Source organism: Phoenix dactylifera, chromosome 6 (assembly GCF_051530095.1).
Source record: "Phoenix dactylifera cultivar Ajwa chromosome 6, Ajwa_hap1_PhDact_Kaust_v1.1, whole genome shotgun sequence".
NCBI lineage: Eukaryota > Viridiplantae > Streptophyta > Magnoliopsida > Arecales > Arecaceae > Phoenix > Phoenix dactylifera.
Genome location: NC_143195.1, coordinates 37117921 through 37139909, shown reverse-complemented (window position 1 = coordinate 37139909; position 21989 = coordinate 37117921). Strand labels below are relative to the sequence as shown.

General features: G+C 41.0%; 3 protein-coding genes across 3 annotated transcripts; all 3 read right to left on the bottom strand.

The window, feature by feature from the left end:
• Positions 1–2369: 2369 nt before the first annotated feature.
• LOC120107540 (large ribosomal subunit protein uL2) lies at positions 2370–6834 on the bottom strand. The gene is made up of 2 exons (XM_008786885.6): positions 6320–6834; positions 2370–2955 (listed from the first exon to the last, which is right to left on the bottom strand). Exons 1-2 carry the CDS (start codon positions 6757–6759, stop codon positions 2610–2612), a joined length of 786 nt encoding a protein of 261 aa, XP_008785107.1. The 5' UTR covers positions 6760–6834; the 3' UTR covers positions 2370–2609.
• A 2499-nt stretch (positions 6835–9333) lies between these two features.
• Positions 9334–13693, bottom strand: LOC120105888 (uncharacterized). The gene is made up of 6 exons (XM_039118638.3): positions 12868–13693; positions 12609–12768; positions 12274–12456; positions 12091–12174; positions 10142–10223; positions 9334–10016 (listed from the first exon to the last, which is right to left on the bottom strand). The coding sequence occupies exons 1-6, from the start codon at positions 13176–13178 to the stop codon at positions 9577–9579; spliced, it is 1260 nt and encodes a 419-aa protein (XP_038974566.3). The 5' UTR covers positions 13179–13693; the 3' UTR covers positions 9334–9576.
• A 3393-nt stretch (positions 13694–17086) lies between these two features.
• On the bottom strand, positions 17087–20822 carry LOC120107536 (putative amidase At4g34880). Its single transcript, XM_039120848.3, has 5 exons — positions 19479–20822; positions 19171–19385; positions 18524–18766; positions 17740–17935; positions 17087–17653 (listed from the first exon to the last, which is right to left on the bottom strand). Exons 1-5 carry the CDS (start codon positions 19995–19997, stop codon positions 17285–17287), a joined length of 1542 nt encoding a protein of 513 aa, XP_038976776.3. The 5' UTR covers positions 19998–20822; the 3' UTR covers positions 17087–17284.
• Positions 20823–21989: the final 1167 nt, after the last annotated feature.

Here is a 21989-nt window from a genome sequence, read left to right as displayed (position 1 = left end):
ATTCATCTTATAAATGATAGATTGTTTGGCGTTGTTTTGATTGCAAATTTGCAGTTCAATTCTAAAGACTCCATAGACTAGAAGCTGTTTTTCCATTTTGCACCCAAACAATACCTAGATGTGGATGTGGTCCTTGTCTCCTGGTCATTATATATAAGTGAACAAGAGATTATTTCGGAGCTCGGACATGAAATCTTCTCTTTTGGTGTTCTAGCGTAGAAAATCCAGAATATAGTACCAGAGAACAAGGTTTTAAAACCACACAGGTTAGTACGTATCATAACGTTCTGACATGAAATCAGCATCAATACAGAAATCATTGATACTGGAATGTAATGGCCATAGCAATACTATACCGACCTATATGGATCAATACTGATAATTTTTGTTTTTTCTCTTTGATGCTATGAGTTGCAGTATATATAGGTTACCATACCAATGCCATATCATTACCATACCGTAGAGCAAACAAAGCAAAGCTATCGCTTCTAAATCCGGCTAATCACAAATCTTAGGATCCTCTTTTAAATAAACACGGCCAGCTCCTGACCTTTTCATGCAAACAGCAATCCCTTTTTTTTTAATTTTTATTTTTATTTTTTTTATAGGACGGATGATTCATATCTAACGAGTATGAATACACCCAATAAAGTTAAAAAACAGAATATCTCGGAATGCCCTAGGCAACTCTCCATCTCCAATCCACATGGTACTATCCGTATGGCCGGCCACATAGGCGGTCACCCAATCCGCAGCCCCATTAGCTTCATGGAAGACATGCTTAGCTTGAAAGGCCACTCCATCCCTCGTCATGGCTTATATGTCACGAAATAGAGTGTGGTCGTCACCCGCACCCCTCGGACCCCCTGGATCCATCTGATAACTATGGCCGAGTCGCCCTCTAGAATGACCGACTGAGCTCGCAAAGCTAGCCGGGCATGTCGAAGGCCTGCCCATGCGACCCTCAACTCTGCACCAGGAACAAAACATCAAATAGTTGACAGCCACCTGCTGCCATCACCCTGACGTTCGGCTCCCTGATAACAAACCCCGCACCACCCCGCGTATCTCCATCCAAGACAGACCAATCAAAATTGACCTTGAGGAAGCTCAGGGGTAGGAACTCCCAGGTAAAGAACACCGTACGGGATACTGCCGGAGGAAGATGGGAACTCCAGATATCCAGTGCTATCGAAGGCCCTTCTGCTGATGTAATATGACTGATCTCCGCCACCTGTGCCCAAGTGCTCTCCACCACGAGCTTCGGCAACATGCAATACTCACTGAAAGTTCGAGCATTTGTTGCCAGTCAAATCTAGTAAGCTGCACAAATCGCTCTAACCGCCTTTAGTCGTAAAGGTGGCCAAGTCACTCTCGTCCATGCACACTGAAACACCGCATGGTATCGTCTCATCAACACTGCAGATCCCACACTCTGAGAGAATCCGTAGTCCATGGCCATGCAAACAGCAATCCTTCGCCAGCAGCATGCTCGGCAAAAAAGACAGCAAGCAATATTTAAAAAAAAAAACTCCAACAACAAATCCAGCACCATCGCTCTTGGTTCTTCTATCTGCCCCATCAAAATTTATGAAACCCATGGGAGGGGAAAGCCAGGTGACTGAACCCACTGAAAACAAACTTCCCTTAGCACTTATTCAGTTTGTCTGCAGAAACGTGTCCCATACCTAGATATAAACATACCTGTTCGGCTATTTTTATAGGATTAGACTTAATTCTTTAGAATTTATAGATTAGACTGCCTATTTAAGTATGGGCTTGCATCAACCACACTCCATTGTGGGAAGGTCCCTTTTTCTTCCCTTATCTCCCAAAAAAAAGAAAAAAGAAAACCTCAGACGCTGATATGACTGCAAACATGAATTCATAAAACCTTTGAGGAATGGAACACGTACTTTCATCTACAATTTTCACGACTAATTTGCACAGGAACTACATAAAGTATTGGGGAGATGAGGAATATCACGGTATTTGCTAAAGGGAATAAAATGGTATATCACCAAGTAGAGAAGAAATGGCTCCTCTGTCATAAATGCAGTAAAAGCACAGCTACTAATAAAAAAATAAAATAAAAGGGAAAATTAACAGAACCCAGAGTCGTGAAACTGCAAGTGTGATGCACTTCAGTATAGAATAGAATTATCAAATTTTCCCTGTTTGCTACTCAATTTGGTGTTATGCTACAAACCACACAGTAAAGGTTTTGCATATTGTTATCAATTTCTTACGTGTATTATAGATATTAAGTCCCATTTTCTTTTCCCTGTTTCGTCTCCAGCCCAAGGCTGGGCAAGACAAGCGTATTTACTAAACGAAGCATGAAACTGACCCAGCGATCAGACTTACAATAGAGAGAAAAAACTGATGATAAATATATTGAAATCAAAGAAAAGCCAGCACAAATTCTTGAGTTTCACCCAAAAATAATCCAAATCCAAATACAGACCAAAATAAGATAAGGTCTTCATAATTGCATCAAATGACACAATAAACTACTGAAAAAACTGCCGGATTAAGTCTGTAGTCTAACTAAATACTCCTTGAGAAAACCAAAAATATAACAAGCAATTGGAAAGAGGATTTGCAACCTAAGAGGTCTTCTCTGCTTTGGCAGCAGTTGCTGCAGCCTGCCCCCGGAGCCGACCTGTCCTCCTTGCTGCAATGAGACCCACCTTCTGTCCAGGTGGGGCATCGCGACGAACGGTGGATGCATGCCCAATGTGCTGGTGGTTTCCTCCTCCGTGGGGGTGCTCCACGGGGTTCATAGCCACACCACGAACCTTTGGCCAGCAGTTTCTCTTCACACGGAATTTATGGTAGGCATTGCCAGCCTTGAGCATGGGCTTCTCAGTTCTGCCACCACCAGCGACCTGCCCAATCATTGCTCGACAGCCACTGGGAACAATCTTCTTAGAACCAGAGGGAAGCTTGATCCTGCAAGGACAACGGCAAGCAATAAAATCAGTCATTTAATACTTGTAAAGTATGTGGGACTAAAGAAAAATTACACATAGGTTCATGCTAGCAGGTTGGATAACAGAGCTGCTGTAAGAATTCCAAAGTTTCTTTACCATAAAAGAAGTATAACACCCAGAAGATTACAACGAAATTCCTAACGTACGCCAGCAGGACTTAGTTACATGACTAAAGGAAAAGAAAAATTTGCACTCTCTCACATTTAGCAGCAGCATCCCAATTAGAGGGGCCCAACCATGATTCAGCAAAACATCTGGCAGCACTATGTGCTAGCAACTCACAATATATAGCCCAAGTGATGAAGTGAATGTCTTTATCTGAGCAGGATTTCATACACGTAAAAATCAAACACTTGCAGAATAAGCACTGATATTAGCCAAACATCATGAAGCTACATTAGCTAGTAGATTGCGTACATCATGCTGCATAGCAAGCGAAACTTACTTCTTCAATATGACAGCAAATGATAAAAAGATAAAATGTAACATACAGAATCTGAAATGATCAGAGTCAACCAACAACTTGGTATAAAAATATAAATTAACATACACAGACACATCTGACAGAAAAACAGCCTACTTTGCTCTAATGGGTTTCATTGTCGCCGGAACTGCGGTGATCACTAATACCAATAGAACGATGACTAATACCAGCAGAATGATAGAATCATCAAAAAGCAAATTACATACATCCTCTCAAATGGCAACTCATAATGTTTCTCCAAACTGCAGTGAATGTGATGAGTACCAAAATCAAATTCAGTCCCATTTCATTTCGTTATTCTGACAACCACAACACCCTCCAGTTCTTGTATAGCCCCATTAAAGAATCATTTTCACAAAACTTCATGATGCGGAACTTTATAACAAGAAGCCACCAAAGCATAAAATTTGACAATTTCCATGTTTCACAGATGCCAATTGTTAGGAGCTACCAATGTATAACCATGTGCATCAATGGATCATATCGATTGTGCATGGGTTTATTCTTACCAGATTGTGATGAAACTAGGTCAAACTTCAATTTGACAAAAATTACCATATTTTATCACTCTGACAAAGATAATTGGAAAACAGAAAAAAGGGCATAAAGACACTATGACAGGAACAATGATCGACAATACATAAAACTAAAATATGCATGCACTAAAATGGATGCAGCATCATGACTCCATAACGCAGACTATCCTAAATGACAATTACATGCAGTTTGCAGAATGAAAGCTACTATGTATGAACATCCTCTTTATTTACTCCATGCCATCCATCATAAAGTTAAAAAAAAACATGTTGAGGCCCAACAAGTCACATACATAAATATTATATGTCCTAAAAAACAAATCAACTGTAAAAACAGAATTTCTTTTGAGCCACTTGGTAGGGTTTTTCACCATCTTCTCTGACTGGAGATACCAAATGAAAGTGAAAAGTTACCAGGAAAAAAGGGGTCTGGTTCTAAATAGTTGTCTTAATTATTCTTAAAGCTTTCTTTTACCAAGGAAACAGCTACCATGATAATGATTCACTTTCAACAGCCTGACAAAGTAACCTTCATCCAAATAGATACACTACCAAAAAATTTAAAGTTTCAATACCATTCCACAAAGAATTAGGGAAAAAGTGAAATCACATTATTCGACATCCCCCCCCCCACCACCAACCCCAAAGACACAACCGGGTTCCCCACTCCAACTATCACATCACCCGTATGACTGAGCCTCTCTTGATCATGATATGATGCAATAAGATTCTTTCTTTTTTTAGAAGTCTTAACATCTCACTGTATTCCTCCATTCCATGAATGAATCATGAATAGTTATGCATGTACACCCTTTTTGTGAAAGGTTTCATTAACAATTCTGTCTGCCCAATCTTTTTCAACCCAATGTTCCTTTGTTAATTAATTACTCTCTAACTACATCCAGATGTTCTCTATGACATTCCCTAGTAATGTATTTTTACCGACGCTGCACTAAACCCAAATCATGATCATGTGACTCAAGGTTCGCTGTACCGGTCGGTACCGAGCGTACCGTACCCGTACCGATGGGTACCGGTATCGGTACACCAATGTCGGTACGGTCGGTACCGAGCGTACGGTACTGTACCGACACTCGGTACGCCTATAGTAATGCGGCACCGGTACGGGGTTCGGTACCGGTACGGCGAACCTTGATGTGACTCCTAACTTGAATATTATAGAAGATACTTGTAGGTTCTGTTTCCTAGTAAGGCAGGACCAAGCTCAAGAAACTGAGCAATAACAATCAACTGGAGCTTAAGACTCAATGGAAGCTTTAAAATTGTTTCATCAAGTCCATGTATTTGCCTCACAATCAATACATGGATATCTAGCTACACAAATATTTGAAATACACCAGTAAATGGATGAATCCAAGTTCCCTAGCAGGCTAGAAATACATGGTGGCATAAGTAACAATTCGTCAGAATAATGATCTACAGAAATCAATTAACAGCAAGAAACTTTGTATAAAAAAAATAGAGAAGCATTCAAAACTTATCAAATGAAGAAATGAAATCCATACAAGTCCCTCAAACATGCTTGTATTGTATGAAGTATGACAGGAAAGATTGGAAATCTTCACAGGAAAATTAACAAGACAAACATGCATTTCCGGCACCAGCCCTTAGAGCTATTCAAGTCAACATGTGCAACTGCTGTAATGTCATCTTCGGCCTTCCAGCTCGCCAAGCTTATGAATCTATATGAATGACTGAATAGTTCTTGATATCAAATGTAATCATATATTTCTAATCTGAAATTTCTAATTTGCACTTCCATCATAACAAACCATCCTACTATTGGTTATTCAAGAATAACTGGACTCAGTAAATAATATCACCCTAGAATCTAATATGGCAAACATATAAATTATAAAGCATATCTGACACCGGAATAGCAGCAATTTACATAAACCAGCCTACAGACGTGATTTCAACTACCGAAACATTCTTCCAAAATTCATATAGCAATTCATATGTAAATCACTACTTATCGCCGTTACAAAAACAGCAAAAGATTCACATTCGATGCAAATCATTAGTCAGGAACAAGAGGCACGCTAAACTACCTAAAATAACTCTTCAGCACAGATCGGTAACAAAAATCCGGAAACTCCCCCCCCCCCGGGTCTTTTTTGTTTTTCCTAATCAAGGATCTATCCTCTTGGACCCAAAGAAGGGACCAGATCGCCAACCTCTGGAACCAAAATTCAAAACCTTAAGCCTAGATCAAGAAACCCTGTACCAAAACAGAAGCAATTAAGTAAGGAAGAAAAGGGATGGTTGGCGGGTGTGGATACCTGGTGGTGCCGTTGTCGGGATTGTGGCTTATAACGATGGCGTAATCGCCGGAGGCGCGGGCGAGGACGCCGCGGTCGCCGACGTGGTGCTCGACGTTGCAGACGACGGCACCCTCGGGGATGGAGCGGAGGGGTAGGACGTTGCCGACCATGAGGGAGGCCTTGCGGCCGCAGTAGATGAACTGGCCCGTGTATATGCCCTCGGCGGCGATGAATAGCTCCTTCTGATGCTTGTAGCGGAAGGGGTGGCGGAAGGTGACGCGGGCCAGCGGGGCGCCGCGCCCGGGGTCGTGGATGATGTCCGTAACAACGCCCTTAAGATAGCCATTGCGCTCCCCGTAGTCGAGGCTCCGGAAGCGGGCCGGGCCTTTCCGGTGGTGTGTGTGGGAGCGGAAGACCGAACCCGCACCCTTCCTCTGAGCCCTGATCACTCTACCCATGGCGGCTGTGACGAGCGGCAGCTGCGAGGGGAGGCGGGTGAGCGAAAGGAGACAGGACTAGGGTTTTCACGAAGGAATATATAGCGGCGGGCGAGGAAGAAATGGGAACCAGAAAGGACGCACGGGTTGCCCTAGCTGCTATCTCCACCGTCAGATGACATCTGTGCCCGTGATTCACATCCGGTTCGGTCGATGTCAGATCGAGACCTGGACTCGTGATCGGCTCGGATCCAGGGGGGTTGACCTAGATTCGGATTCGGTCGCCCGACTGGGCTCATGAGGCACGCAAATTAGGGGCGCATCTAATTTGATATCCGATCCTTAAATCCTGATTTTTTTTTGAAAGTAAATCCTGATTTATTTGATATCTGATGCTTAAATCCTGCTTTATCAATCTAATTATGGATCATAAGAAAGTGTTTCAATATCTCTAAATTTGTTCTTCTCTTCAAAATAAATATTATTGCCCACACCTTGGCAATAAGAATGTATTTGATTTGCAATAGAAATCGGAATCGGAATCGGAATGGATCGAATATAAAATCGAAGTAGCCTCTGATGTGTTTCATTCATGACTGAAATTGGAATCAAACTAGGAATGAAATTTGAATAATAGAAAAAAGTTCGGATTAGATTTTATGAGGATTGGAGCATTCTTATTTCTCTAGAATCACTATAAAAATGTGAGTTACAATCGGAGCGAGAAGCGCTCATTTTCATTTTTTTTCTCGCAATCCAACTCTCTTCAACTAAATATATCCTAAAAATTTAGAGATTTAGAGAATAAGAGAGGAAGATGCATGGGTTTGGGAAATGATGGTAATCAAATAGCATTGTTTCAATAATGTAATCATTTATGTTATCATGGCCCCCGGAAAGGCTGTTATTAGCAGTCAGAATACGATAATGGCTTTTATTTGTCCATGCCTGCCCGAGTCCCAGCCGCTTGGGTCGTCATTGTTGTAAGAAGTTAATCAAGTTATTGGAATAATTAGCTTCTAACATCTAAGAGTGCTTCCAGCTGGCAGCCAAGTGAGTGGCCATAAGCACCATGGTACTAGAATAAAAACTCCTACTTCTCCCATAAATGTGTATTGCGAGATGAAAAAACCATCACATTTTTATTGGCTCTGGCTGTCCATTCACGGCGTACATGGAGGAAATTGATTACTTCTCGAACAATTCGACATCCAAAGATGACCCGACCCACCACAGGCTCTGCCGCCACGCTCCAACTTTAGACTCGTTTGTGCGCATTAAAAGAAAATGGCCAACAAAAAAAATATAATATATATATAATTATTTTTTTCAAAAATAAAAAATAATATTTTTTATGAAAATAAAATTTTTATATTTTATAAAAAATTATGAAGGATATGAAAAAGCTACACTTTTTCTGTCGGTTGAGAATTGCAATTGTTTTCCAAAATTATCTTTCAGATATGATAGATATAATAGATATTTTATATAATATTTTAAGAAATGTAGGTGTTCAACCAAATAAAAATTATTATAGAACGTGCTACGATTTCGTGATCAATCAAACATGATAAAATTATTTACATAATATTTTTTAAAAAAATATTTTGATAAAAAAAATTCGGTGGACCAAATGAGTCTTTTAAGCTATATTTTTAAGCATCATAGACAAAAAAGAATAAATCCAATCCCCAATGGAAACTGCAAAACTAAAAATTAGCTTCGGAACGACAGATGTACATCTCAAAGTCTCAGGAAAGACAACTTGCTTGGTCTAGAAAAAAAAGATGGAATATGACCCGCCAAACATTTTAATTTATATCAAAAATTCATTGGCATTACTATTTTATGTTGATTGGATCCCCTCCAGCATGCGAGGTGCAGTTGAAATGCACGCTATCATTCCTGAATTATCTGAATAAATAGGACAGGTACAAACTGTTGATGCATCCATGATGAATTATCAAGCTGAACTCTCCAGCTTATAACAAAAACCAGAAAGATTCCAAGCCGCTACTTTATGCCTGTACCAATTCATACGATATCAGGTTCTCTGGACTGCACAAGCTGCAATTTTTGTTCCATTTTCTTTAGAAAAAGATCCAGCTGAGTTCAATTGCAATCTATTAGAGGAAGAAACAGAAATTACTGAATTATGCATGCTTTTTTTTATCTTTTCATCCAGCTTATTTATTGGTACAATATAATTGCACAAGGCAAACCAGGCTGTATAAAAGAAAGGAAGAAATTGTTTTCGACATCAGAGCCTGTTGCAATTTAACATATATAAACAAAGAAGAATGCTTATTTACTAGGAGTTGGATACCCTGTAGGATGCGGCGCCAAGGCTTTGAACCAACTTGTAAGGAGAAGGTTGTCCCGAGAATCAGGAAAAGCAACATACTATAACAAATAGAATACTGGACTCCAAATAGCAGATACTTGATGCAGGCCTAGATATCTTTGTTTACAAACCATGCATGTCAAAGCCTGTTCTTGCAGCACTGGTCAGAAAGAAGAAGACCCATAATGACCTAAACAACCCTGACCTGGTTCCATTTCATACACAAGTGACTGCAAATGTGACATAGTAAATAGGAAATAAGAAAATGATTGGATTATAGAAAGGAAGGCGTATATTTGAGATTCTTTTTTCAATTAGATAAATAATACAATCATGTCAACTTTGCCGGGAACAATTTGAAAGAACTTATCAAATCTAGTTGTTGTGATCGGTGATCCCCGTTGGATGACATGGGTAGCTTGGTGAAGCTGGAAACACCAAGCACCTGGCTGACACAGATGCCTGGATGGATCCCTCGTTACTTTATTTCCATCTCACAATCTCCTTCCTTGCTTCGCAAACCCCCTGGCCACTCCAAAAATGACTGCCTTGGTCAACAGGCCATGGTCGAGAGTACATGCGAGGGCCACAGCACCCCCAATTACAAGGAACTTGGGTATGTTCCCTGCCCAATGCTTCTGTTTCTCTGCTTCTACTATTTCCAGGGATGAACAGGTGCCCACTTCTGATGATCTTAGATCATCAGCATTGAGCTTGGTGTTGATTTGTGCCATAACAGCACTCCGCGATAGTGGCTCGTCAGACCTCCTGGCGATCTGGTAGGCGCGCAGGCCAGGTTCAATCCTTTTAACACAACCCCACATCCCCTGCCGGACACCCAGTTTTGCTATCTCCCTTGGGATGCCCATGTCCTCGTGATGGAACAGTAACACCTCACAGGCAGTCAACTGGCCATCCCCTCTCCTTGACTCAACTGTTAACAAGTAACATAGTAAATACACTAGTTGTTCAGAAGGCTCTAGAGAAGTTTATGAGGCATTTGTCGGTTCATATATTTATGGAAGAAGAAAAACAACAGTACAAGAATGGACTTCAAACCTGCACGAATGCACCAGCTGGAATAGTATAAGTCAACACGCCTGGGTTTGTTGCGTCTAGGTACAGAGTGGCATGGCACTCCCTGAAACATGAGACCAGATATTAGACATTTCTAAAGATAATAAACAATAGAATGGTCAAAAAGTATATAAAACATGTGAAGATAAAGTGAGATCTGTTGTTGCTAGTAGCAAATTCAAATGCCAGACATGCCCAATTCATGTTTGCAATAGATAACACATTGCTTCATTTTGTTATTTTCATTTACACATAAGTTCTTTGGTTTTTATACCTTCTAGTAAATTAGACGACAAAATGATGGTGATCGTCTCTAGCAGGACAATGCAAACAAAGTCCAGTGCAAATGAAGATTCAATCTCTGATAGCACCTCTACACAACAAAATGTTAGAGGGAAGAGAGCATATGGTTGGACAAGCATCAAAGATATACCAGCCAGATGACGCTAGAACTTTGAAATAAAATGATTCCGTAAACTTTGTTGGTCAGACAAGAAGCGGGCCCTAGAAACATATTTGACCAAAATTATAGAAGTTTTAAGCAGCAGAATATATGGCAATGCCTGTCTCAAATCTATAATATTGTCAGCGAGTCAAAAGCACAGCTAAATTAAAGCAGTGCAACTCATTGAGCAGGAAGCAACTTTCATATCAAGTATTATTGGTTTAGAATGGATAAGGAGAAGGGGAGGAAAATCTAAACATGCCTATGGAGGATCAAGAGAGAATTATATAGCATTCATGAAAAGAAGATGTCCAGAAGGCATAGGAATTTTAGTCCATTGAAGCAAGCTTTTAAATTCTCAAAGCCAAAAAAAGGATCATGCTGATAAAAGAGAGACTGACACAGCAGATTGAGAAGGCACGGTTGGTGGCATACTTAAGGATAGGATAATGTTTTGAATCATAATAACAATGATCTAACGGATGCAAAGATTAAAAATTTCCTCTAACAAGGTTAATTCTCTCTATGATCTATATTAATATTGCAGTAAGCACGGGGAAGCCAAACAGAATATGGTGACTGAATTTCTTAGATGTTCAAGGTTTGATTAACCGACTGTGAGTGAAACAATAAAATAAACTGTGGAAGTTTGCAGATTTGCACTTGCAGTAACTTGGCAAGGACTTGCCAAAGTGAAAGCAGTTGCTTTAGTGCACTCAGTTTAGAATGGAGATGCAAGTTTCAACAGAACAATTTTTAGGGAGCAAGCAAATAATTCAATGGCTGTACTTTAAACTACATAAGATCTTCTTTTTCCAAAGAAAAAAATGAAAGAGATTTTCGTTCTCAGATATACATGCAGGAAATTTTCACAACACTTCCTTGTATTCCTTCTTTTATTCTTAACCTAAATTCCCAGGTATGATGAAGTGGAACCATTTTTTAAAAAGGACTTTTAGAGCAGTTAAGCAATACTTTCATTGAAACTAACTCAATTTTAGCTACATGTTAAACAGCTGTACCAAAATTAGGAAACTCAACAACTCCTAAATGTGCCTCGAGAAAATTTTTTGCATGTTATCCATCTAAAGACGATATGAACACAAAACCATTTGGAACAACAAAATTATATAGCAGTAATTCTAGAATTGCTGAGTATAGAATATGCAATTAAGCAATTTCCTTCAGAGTTTAGATCATATTCATCTTTTGCATCCTACTGTAAGCACCACAAACTATACATACTCTATTTAATCGAACTTTTATGTTCAAGCACCATTACATACTCTCATCAGATAACCAAGTTTTCTTCATTTCCATTGATAAACTACCCTACGGTTCATCTCATGTTTTAAGAAATGAATTCCATAAGAAAGACAAAGGCATCTGAACATTTCCATCAGAAAAAGATAAAAGCATCTGAACATGATGAATCTGTAGAAAACAACTAAAGCAGATGCACTTTACTATCCATTACCCTCCTTACCTTTGTCACACAGTAATATGTTCTTCCCAAGTCCCATATTCGGCGGCCAATAGTGTACTCTCTATCACTGCAGAAGAAGGGGAACTGCATAACAGGAGAGCGAAAAGAGAAAAAAACGTAAGCAAACACAATGAGCAGCCCTGATTCATAGCATCCAAAGAAGTCTCATGAAAGAGGTCGCACCTTTCGAATCCAGTGAACTACCGCCGTCCCTGTTTTCGGACATTCCTTTAGTATTTCATGGTAGAGAAGCATGTCATCCCATCCATTCTTGATCCGGAACTCATCATCCCAAAAGAAGTCCCTCACAATCTCTGGCGTTGCATCCTCAAAGACAGTTCTACTGCGATATTGCGAAGGACCCACCTAGCATGAATTGAACAAATGCTTCAATACCAGAGTCATCATACTAAGACGAGAGACATAGCATATAAAATCTTTAAAGCAGAAGTAGACAGTTCCACTTTTGCAATTGAAACTGCTCTTAATGAGAAACCTGCTTAGGTGAGGGGGCATACCTTAGGATCTCTCCGCCATGCTTGATAGCTCATGCTCGGCAAGGACCGGTCCATCATTTTGTGCCACACCGGCCCCCCATCAGTCACCTCGACGAGCTGGCAGAGGTGCTCTAAATCCTCCTCCGTGACCGCCAATTTCTCACTTTCTCCATCTGCAGGACTGCGTAATGCACGACCATCAAACGCCCCAATCGCAAACCATAATTCCAGCAATCTCATAAGCTCAAGACAGATCAAAACCCTTGATTAACCAACTTACCTCACCACAGCCATGTTCTCCTCCTTTCCAAAACTCTTGCCGGAAACCGGAGAACTGATGCTACTTGGTAGCTGAGCCTTCAAAGAATCGACGCTCGATGTCTTCGAGGGGGGCAGACGGCGACCACCCAGGCTGGCCTTCTCCCCGCCAACCAGACTCGCGGCCCATCTCGGCCTCCACGCCCAACCGACAAAAAGCCCTACAAGAACCGCGATCCAGAGAGGGGCGGCGACCAAGGCGAGCTCGGCGACGCCGTCTCCGACGGCGGGCTTCCCCAAGATCCCAATCAGCGCGTCCAGAGTCAACGTCATCTATCTATCTATAATATATCTACCTATCCACCTATCAGGGATTGATAATTCCAAGACAACAAACAGCTGCAAGAACCCAAATGAAATCCTCGGTCGGGCTGGAATCGCACGGCAGCAGCGCTTCCGAGCGATTCAAGGGTTCAATGGGCCACTTTTGGAATTATAAGAAAAAGAGCAGCTTGTGGAGGAGAGAGGCGGAGGAATGGAGAAAGAGAGAGGAAGATAGAAGACGAAGGGGGGTGGCTCTCTCTAAGAGAGGTCGAGAGTTCGGATAAGGATTTTGAAGAGATGCGCCGGGAGGCCTCTGATTGGATTTCCGCAGGGTCCGAGAGGATAAGTAAGCGGAAGAGAAGCCCTAGAGAGAGCAGATAGAAATAATTTGTTCGAAGATAGATAAGGAACGGAGCCTCAACTTCTAGTTGGGACGTTAGCGGATGAAATCTCTCAATCCGAAGGAGGGGAACGGTAACGACCCTTTCGGTTCGTGGCCTGGAGGAGGGGAAGTAAAGAGGAGAGGAGAGTTTTAACTTTTATATGGGAGGGAGTTGGTTTTTGGATCCTCGTTTGTCACGCGCGCGGACTCGGGAGACAGTGGGCGCGGCGCGAGTGCGCGGACCCGGAACCCCGACTCCAAAATAGACGGTGGGGATCGGTTGAACGTGGCCGCGTTTGGTGTGTACTGCATTCACGCGTTGTTTGACGGTGGGAGCGAGGAAGTCCAAATTGGACCGCGGGTGATGGTCTCCGGAAGGGAGATGTGGATGTGGATATTGTGATTTGGGAAGCGTGATCTTAATAGAATTTAGAATCATTTGATTAGATTTTTTTTTAGATTTAATTTTTATTTATATTGGGGCAATGTCATCTTGCAAAGTGGATCTCTTGTTGGCACTGAAACATACTCCTTGCTTTTTTTTATTGTTATTGGGAGATTTGGACATGGGTTTCTTTCGCAGGGAATCATGGGATATTTTAATGACAAAAGAAGCCTAATGTGTTAGTATAAAAGAGGTTACCAGGAAATAAATAAAGTATCTTGAAATGGAGAACGGGGTTAATGATATGGACACCTAAAAAGAGTCCCTCGATGGAAACGAGGGTCACATGTTAATAGAGAATTCATCCAATAAGAGGCTTAAAATGTTTGTCAGAGGGTTGAGACTTGAGATGCACTCTTTCTCAAACATTGCTTCCTTAGAATATCTTAATCACAATCATGTATTTGCATCTTAAAACATGTGGAGATGAAATTTTAGTTAATTTGCATGCTTCTAGATAGCGTATAGCAACATAACTTTCTAATTATGCCAACATATATACCTACTTGTATCGCATCTTCTAAATAATTGTCTTCAGTTCATAGATAAATTGAATACTAGAAAGATGAAGTCAAAAGTGCCAATCTTCAATTGGAACCACTTATGATTTAACTCGAATTAGAGTGCATATGATTCAATTTTGGATGGATGACTGTTCTTTTCTTTTCTTTTCTTTTCTTTTCTTTCTTTTTTTTTTTTGCTAAAGCGGATAGGTTATATCTAGCGAGTACGGATGCACCCAATAAAGTCAGAAAACAAAATGCCTCGGAGTGCCTAGAGCAACTCTTCATCTCCAACCCATAAGGTACCACCGGAATGACTGGCTACATAAATAGCCATCCAATCTGCAGCTCCGTTGGCTTTTCGGAAGACATGCTTGACCTGTAAGGCCCCTCCCTCCTTCAACATTGTCCAAATATCTCGGAGCAAAGGGTGCTCGCATCTGTTGCCCCTTGGACCTCCCGGATTTAATTGATAGCTGTGGCCGAGTCACCTTCCAGGATGATAGAGCTAGCTCGTAACTCGCGTTGGGCATGACGAAGGCCCGCTTAAGCAACCCTCAGCTTCGCACCGAGAACCGAGATGTCGAATAGCTGACAACCATCGAAGTTGACCTTGAGGAAGTTCGGAGGTGGATGCTCCCGGATGAAAAACACCATACAGGATGGATGACTGTTAGAAGCATTAAATTTAAATACTGCCGAATACGGTCGTATTGGTTTCTTCTTGGAGCAGTGCTTCTCGTATACCAATCAGTACTTTGGACGATGTATGGGGGGATGCCTCATGGCCCTGCTAGTATTTAAAATCTCAGGCATAAGAGCTTGTAGTGATACTGTAAAGTTATTTAGACACTTAGCTCAAATTATTTGTCAAGGAATAATCGTGCCAAAATTTTATATTACATAAATTTTACTTTCAGCATATCTCTTCATGTTGAAGCAGCGCTTTTCTGGTTTTCCCAAAATATTGTATACTGAAAGAAGGATGGGCATTTGCAAATCGCTCTCACTCTAGTCTTACATATTGGCACGTATCTAAAACCTTGACACATACACACGTGATTGATGCCAATCACACTGAACTTGTTGTACATTGTCTCTGAAAGTGTCAATGATTGATTTACACTTCCACTAAATTTTCTCAATCTCTGGTGAGATATGCCTCCGCATCCAATAATACAACCACATTCCTCATCACCTTATCTGCCCGGATTCGACGCCCCACTAAAATCACGCGTGCCAGCTCGGCCGATCAATGGATGGGGGACATATGGCGCACCGAATCAACAGTAGAACGTGTAAAAGCTGTAAATAAGATTATGAACAATAATGAAAAGAGTAGCGTAATCTGAATCCATGGATAATCTAAACAATCAAATCTTATTTTTTTCTTCCTGTTAAAATACACGGCGATGGAGACTGATTTTGTGTTATCCTTATAAGCATCAAGAATAACGCAGCAAAAACTTTTTCGTAAGTGATTACTATAACCAACTAATAACCACCCACGTTTAGTTATATGGGTCAAAATCCAACCAAAAAAAAAACCTCCAGTGAATAGTACAAATGATTATAGCTCGGTGCAATCTCAGCGTACTAGATAAAAAAAAAAAAATGTAATTATCGGCTTGAAGAGTATAACCCCAAAATCATTCAATAAAGTTAACCGGAGTTTCCTCAACAATCGGCTTGAAGCTACAGGTTTTGGGGTTAAATGTTGTTCTTGTTATTCATCATCATTGCTGATGTATTAGACTCCAACAGGATGCTTCTGAATCTCTGGCAGTGGCCCCAGCCACATCACTGGATATTAGCATCTTCTGACACAATTTTTTTTTCCCGAAAAGTTGAGGATCTTCGTCTCTAAGTTGAAGTTCTTTCTATATTCCTTTGACCTAATGACTGGATTCCAAATTAACTTTAAGAAGAGCAAATTAACAAATTGATATGTAGAAAAAGGATAATTCTATCTATTGAAGGCTATTTAACCCTTGTTAATGCAGTCTTGAGCTCCATTCGAAGTTGGTGGATTTTAGACCCTGTTCTTGGCAAATGGGTCATTTGCAAAATTGGCATGCTCCAAATCTACAGTCACTAGCCAGCAGTCTTGAGCCCCAGAAAGTTTGGTTCTTGCCGAGTAATGGACAATGGACCTCCTGGAATATTGATGGATGTATGGGACTGCGATGATCCTCTTAGTAGAATGTTTCCTAATCTACAGTCACTAGCCAGCAGTACTGCAACCTGGAAGCTCTACTGAGAATGGGTAAGATAATTGTGTTATTTCTACTTAGACTATAAGCAACGAATACCCATCCTTACGACAAACGTGAATATGATTGAAGCCTCCGAATATTTTCTTCAATAAAAAAAAGACAAGTGACAAAGGCAAATATATCATAATCCATTTTATTTTTGAAGAACAAGTTACTAGATATATTTAGGAATAATATGATTTCCAGTTGGACTACGAGCAATAATAATTTTTCATACAGCCATATGTATATTATTAGCATAGTAATTGGCTGCTTCGATTTTTATTTAAATAAAATACATAAGAAAAGATACCAAGTAGAGTCATAGATGATAAAAGTAAACACATCATTTATCCATCTTACTTCAAATAGCAATCTTACTGTAAAAATATCAACCAGACAGCACTTCAATTATGCCACACAGAAATAAGAAATTATTGCCATACATAAATAAACATAATTTGTGGAGCCGATAAGCATAGTGTCTACTTCCACTTTTCTTATTCATGAATCAAACACAGCCCAAACAATTAATGTCCTTTTCCTGGCTTATATGATGGAGGTTTGCGGACCTTTGTTGTTTGTTCAAAAGCATAAGCAATCTCGATTAAATTTGGTTCGGAACCCTTTAAACCACCAAAACAGATACCAAAAGGAGTTCCATCTAATTCATATCCTGCAGGAACACTAATGCCTGGGTAGCCACCAATGGCAAGTACGGAGGATATTCTTGCATCAGGTGTCACAATTGCATCTAATTGCTTCTCTATCATCAATCTTTCCAAACCTTCCCTGGAGAGTTGAGTCATTTTAGCAATTGCACTTCTCTCAGCAGGACCAATCCCACTTGTGTTTTGAGCCGCCAAGAAAACAAGTTGGCCAAATTCTTCCATCTTTTCCTACATTTAAAAAGTAGTAAAACCTAAGTTTTGTTATCTGAAATAGGAAATAAAATATATATATAAATATATATAGTTTGCATTACCTCAGCACTATGTTCATTGTTGAAGGTTATTACATCTGCAAGAGACCTAACAGGCGAATAGGACAACTCTGACAAGTAAGCATTCAAGGATAACTTAAACTCAGCCAATAGTGCGACCTCCTCGCCACTTTGCTGGTCAAGGATGATGCTCGAATTTGTTATTTCAAGGTTGTCAATCAATATAGCTCCCTTTTCTCTACCAAATGTTTTGTAAGATGTTAGAAAAGCATATATATATCCATATATATGATAGTAATAAAGAAAATCATTCTTCAAAAACAATGAAAGAAAAGGCAACGTCATAGGTTTTTGTATAGTTTGGAGACCAAGTAAACCAGGTCAAAGTTCGGATTAGCTCCGGTTCACAACACCACCTCTAGTTTGGATCTAAACCGAATACATAGTAAATTGCCTCTATATCAAATAGTTCTTGACTAAATTTGATCGGACCTAGCTTTTTGTATTTAAAAAAATCCAAAAATGTTCGGATCATGCATAATATCGAAATAACCTTGTGAATCTCCTCTCCTTTTAATGAAGCCCGTGCTAACGAAAGTTGTGAAAATTGGTATTCTTATTGTATCTCATGAGAATATTTCTCCAAGTGTTTGGCACAAGTAGCTATGTATGATATTTTTGAAATGATCGATGGAGCTCTCATCATTCTTACCGAAAAGAAAAAGAACAAAAAAATGTAGACTTAGTTAATTGACTATTTCCAGATCAATTTAGTTAGCAGCCTAGGTTGATGCAGTAGTTCTAGGTGTTTCTGTGATGAAGTCACCTCATTGTGTTGAAATGCTCCTCAAAAGTCTTCCGACGGACAGATCCTTTAGAAAATTCAAAGAAGCTGGCTCTTAGAATTCCCAATCTTTTGCCCTTCAACCCCTCCGCCTTTAAGAACTGTTTGTAACCACCCTGAGGTATATACTTTGATGCCGCAAGGGTTGCTTCCTCATCTCTCGGGTCATAACCCGCAATTGCCTCCAACACATGGACAGCATCTGAGACCGACCGACAAAGAGGTCTGCATTCAAATGAGTGACATGAATAATAATTAACCAGGATAAAAAGAAAAAGAAAATATAATTAACCATACATTTAACATTTAGTTTCTTAGAGAAGGAAGATTACTTAAAATGAACGGTTTTCTTGATTTGATGAAATAGTCCGTGGCCCCTGCAAAACTTGAATTAAATCTATGCTATTGTTTTGCTTCATAAGCACTTGGATTAGGTTAGATTAAATGCCGCATTAGCTTTTTCCAACCCAACCTTCTTAACCAAATTCCCAACTTGACCCAAAGTACATACCGGCTATGTTTCCATGCACAAGTTTAATCAGGAAGCAAGTCTTGCATTTGTTAAACCCTAGCAATTTTCTTGACTTGTTCCGGGCTAATTGCGATATTTTATCGTCATCCGTGCTTACCCGATGGTGTCCTGTCTAGGGGAGATGGGGATGACCCCGGCCCGGCTGGTGAGCCCCACCGTGGGCTTGATCCCCGCCACCGAATTCGACGCCGCGGGGCAGATGATGGACCCGTCCGTCTCCGTCCCCAGCGTCACCGCCGCCATGTTCGCCGCCGCCGCTATTGCCGATCCGCTGCTCGACCCGCACGGATCCGCCGATAGCACGTATGGATTCTGCACCCAACAATATTTTTCCTCAAGCCCCGAACCAAATTTAAAAAAAAAACAAAAAAAAAAAGAAGCGGGAGGTGGAGTCTACGGACTCACCCGGCCCTGGCCGCCGCGCGCGCACCACCCGCTGCGGGCGTCGAAGGACCGGAAGTGGGCCCACTCGCTGAGGCTGGCCTTCCCCAATATCACCGCTCCTGCCCGCCTCAGCCGCCGGACCACCCCGGCGTCGCGCGGCACCACGGACCCGAGGAGGGCGAACGAGCCGGCGGTGGTGTTGAGCCGGTCCCGCGTGGCGATGTTGTCCTTGAGGAGGACGGGGATCCCGTGGAGGCCCCCGCCCGGGTGACACCCGCTCCGCCGCTCCTGGTCGGCACGGTCCGCCTGCCGGACCGCGTCGGGGTTCACCTCGATCACGGCGTGGAGCAGCGGGTTGAGGGCCCGGATCCGGTCCAGGTAGTACTCCACCAGCTGTCTGGAGGTGAGACTGCCCTCCTTGAAAGCCTGCTGAATGCCATCGATGGTGGCCTCTTTGATCTCGAAGCCACGGCAGTCGGTACCGACCATGAGCACCACGAAGAGCGTGGAGAGAAAGGGAAAAGCAAGGGGCCTCACCATCTGCGGCTGCTGCTCGCTTCTCGGTGACCGACGTCGGGATGTCGAGTGCTTTTATCTTTGGTAGTAGTATTTTTTTGTTTTTTTATGTCTTAGATATTAGTATTTCTCGATCATACATGATCTTAACCACAGCTAAAATTTCTATTCCAATGGACCTTTCAAATCGGATATGGTATACATTTATAATCTGATTCCAAACAAAAAAAAAAAGAATAATTAATTTCCCATCCCTTCCAAAGATCTTGGTACAATAAAAAGTCTCCATTGATCCGTCCTAAAACCTTCGGCCCAATAATTTCACCAAGTTTAATTTGCGATCCTTGAGCCTTTTTTATTTTAAATAAAAATATCGAAAATACTTCTGCCCACCCTAATTTCTCATTCCTCGAAGAAGAAGAAAAAAAAAGGCTAACGACCAGCTGCGGTAGCCACCGACCCTGACCGTCCCCTCCCGCGGCCGCGCCGTCGGAAATACCACATGCCCCCACAGTGGGGAGGTGCTGAAGAAAAGGAAGAAAGGCACCTTCCCGCATTCTGCGGCCGTCGCCGGTCAAGGCCCACCCTCCTCCTACGCCCGCCGCAGCCCGACCTTTTTCTGTCGCTGCCGGCCTCGAAGGAGGAGAAGAGTTTTCCGCTGGCCAGCTGCGGCCGCGATGGCAGCAGCCTGGCCCCCCTCCTGCGGCCATCTCCTTCGGCTGCCACGGCCCGGCCCCCTCCCGGCGCCGCCAGCTCGCGAGAGGGGAAGAAAGTAGAAGGGAAGAAAAAGAAAAGAAAAAAAAGAAAGAAAAGAAAAAAAAGAAAGAAAAGAAAAATAAATAGGTAAATAAATATGTGTGTATGTATATATATATATATATATATATATATATATATATATATGAACGAATAAATAAATAAATAAATAATATATTGTAATGAAATAAAAATATTATAAATAAATAAATAAATAAAGCCGCCGCAGGCGGTGACCATGCCTCCCTCTCGCGGTCGCCACAGCCCGGCCCCCTTCCGGTGCCACCGGCCTCACGGGAGAAGAAAATAGAAGAAAAGAAAAAAAAGAAGAAAAGAAAAGAAAAAAAAGAAGAAAAAGAAGAAAGAAAATAAAATAAAAAAGAAAAGAAGAAAAAAAGAAAGAAAAGAAAAATAAATAATAAATACATATATATATATATATATAAATGAACGAGTAAATAAATAAATAAATAAGATAATAAATAAATAAAAGCTGTCGCGGCCGCCACGGCCCGCCCCCTTCTGGCGCCATCGGCCTCATGGGAGGAGAAAATAGAAGAAAAGAAAAAAAAACGAAAAGAAAAGAAAAAGAAGAAAATAAAAGAAAATAAAAAAAGAAAAGAAGAAAAAATAAGAAAGAAAAGAAAAATAAATAAATAAATACATATATATATATATGAATGAACGAATAAATAAATAAGATAATAAATAAATATATTGTAATGAAATAAAATAATAAATAAATAAATAAATAAAAGTTGTCGCTGCCGCCTCCGGCTGCAACCAGGCCCCCTCCCACGGCCGCCACGGCTCGGCTCCTTTTTAGCGCCACCAGCCTCACGGGAGGAGAAAATAGAAGAAAAGAAGAAAAGAAAAGGAAAAAAAAGAAAAGAAAAATAAATAAATAAATACATATATATATATGTATAAATGAATGAATAAATAAATAAGATAATAAATAAATATATTGTAATGAAATAAAGTAAATAAATAAATAAAAGCCGCCGCAGCCTGGCCCCTTCCTGCAGCCGTCACAGCCCGGCCCCCTTTGGCACCCCTGGCCTCATGGGAGGAGAAAATAGAAGAAAAGAAAAGAAAAGAAAAGAAAAAGAAAGAAAAGGAAATAATGAGTGAGTGGCAAATAATCTGATCTTTATGATATTGATAGGTGATGGAAGGCAAAATGGATCATCCTACTCCAGCGTGGAGCCACCTAATTCTGGCCGAGCAGACCTCAGAGCCGAGCAGGTTAGACCTCGG

Bases quoted from the DNA above. Each gene is read 5' to 3' on its own strand.
- LOC120105888 (XM_039118638.3), bottom strand. From the start codon at position 13,178: ATGACGTTGACTCTGGACGCGCTGATTGGGATCTTGGGGAAGCCCGCC. The intron at 12,457-12,608 runs GTATGCCCCCTC...AATTCATGCTAG, and splicing joins CATGGCGGAGAGATCCTAAG to GTGGGTCCTTCGCAATATCG. The intron at 10,224-12,090 runs GTAAGGAGGGTA...CTCATGTTTCAG, and splicing joins CATATTACTGTGTGACAAAG to GGAGTGCCATGCCACTCTGT.
- LOC120107540 (XM_008786885.6), bottom strand. From the start codon at position 6,759: ATGGGTAGAGTGATCAGGGCTCAGAGGAAGGGTGCGGGTTCGGTCTTC. The intron at 2,956-6,319 runs GTATCCACACCC...TTGTCCTTGCAG, and splicing joins CCCGACAACGGCACCACCAG to GATCAAGCTTCCCTCTGGTT.
- LOC120107536 (XM_039120848.3), bottom strand. From the start codon at position 19,997: ATGGTGAGGCCCCTTGCTTTTCCCTTTCTCTCCACGCTCTTCGTGGTG. The intron at 18,767-19,170 runs GTAAGCACGGAT...ATTTGAATGCAG, and splicing joins CCTAGACAGGACACCATCGG to ACCTCTTTGTCGGTCGGTCT. The intron at 17,936-18,523 runs GTGACTTCATCA...AACATTTGGTAG, and splicing joins GAGCATTTCAACACAATGAG to AGAAAAGGGAGCTATATTGA.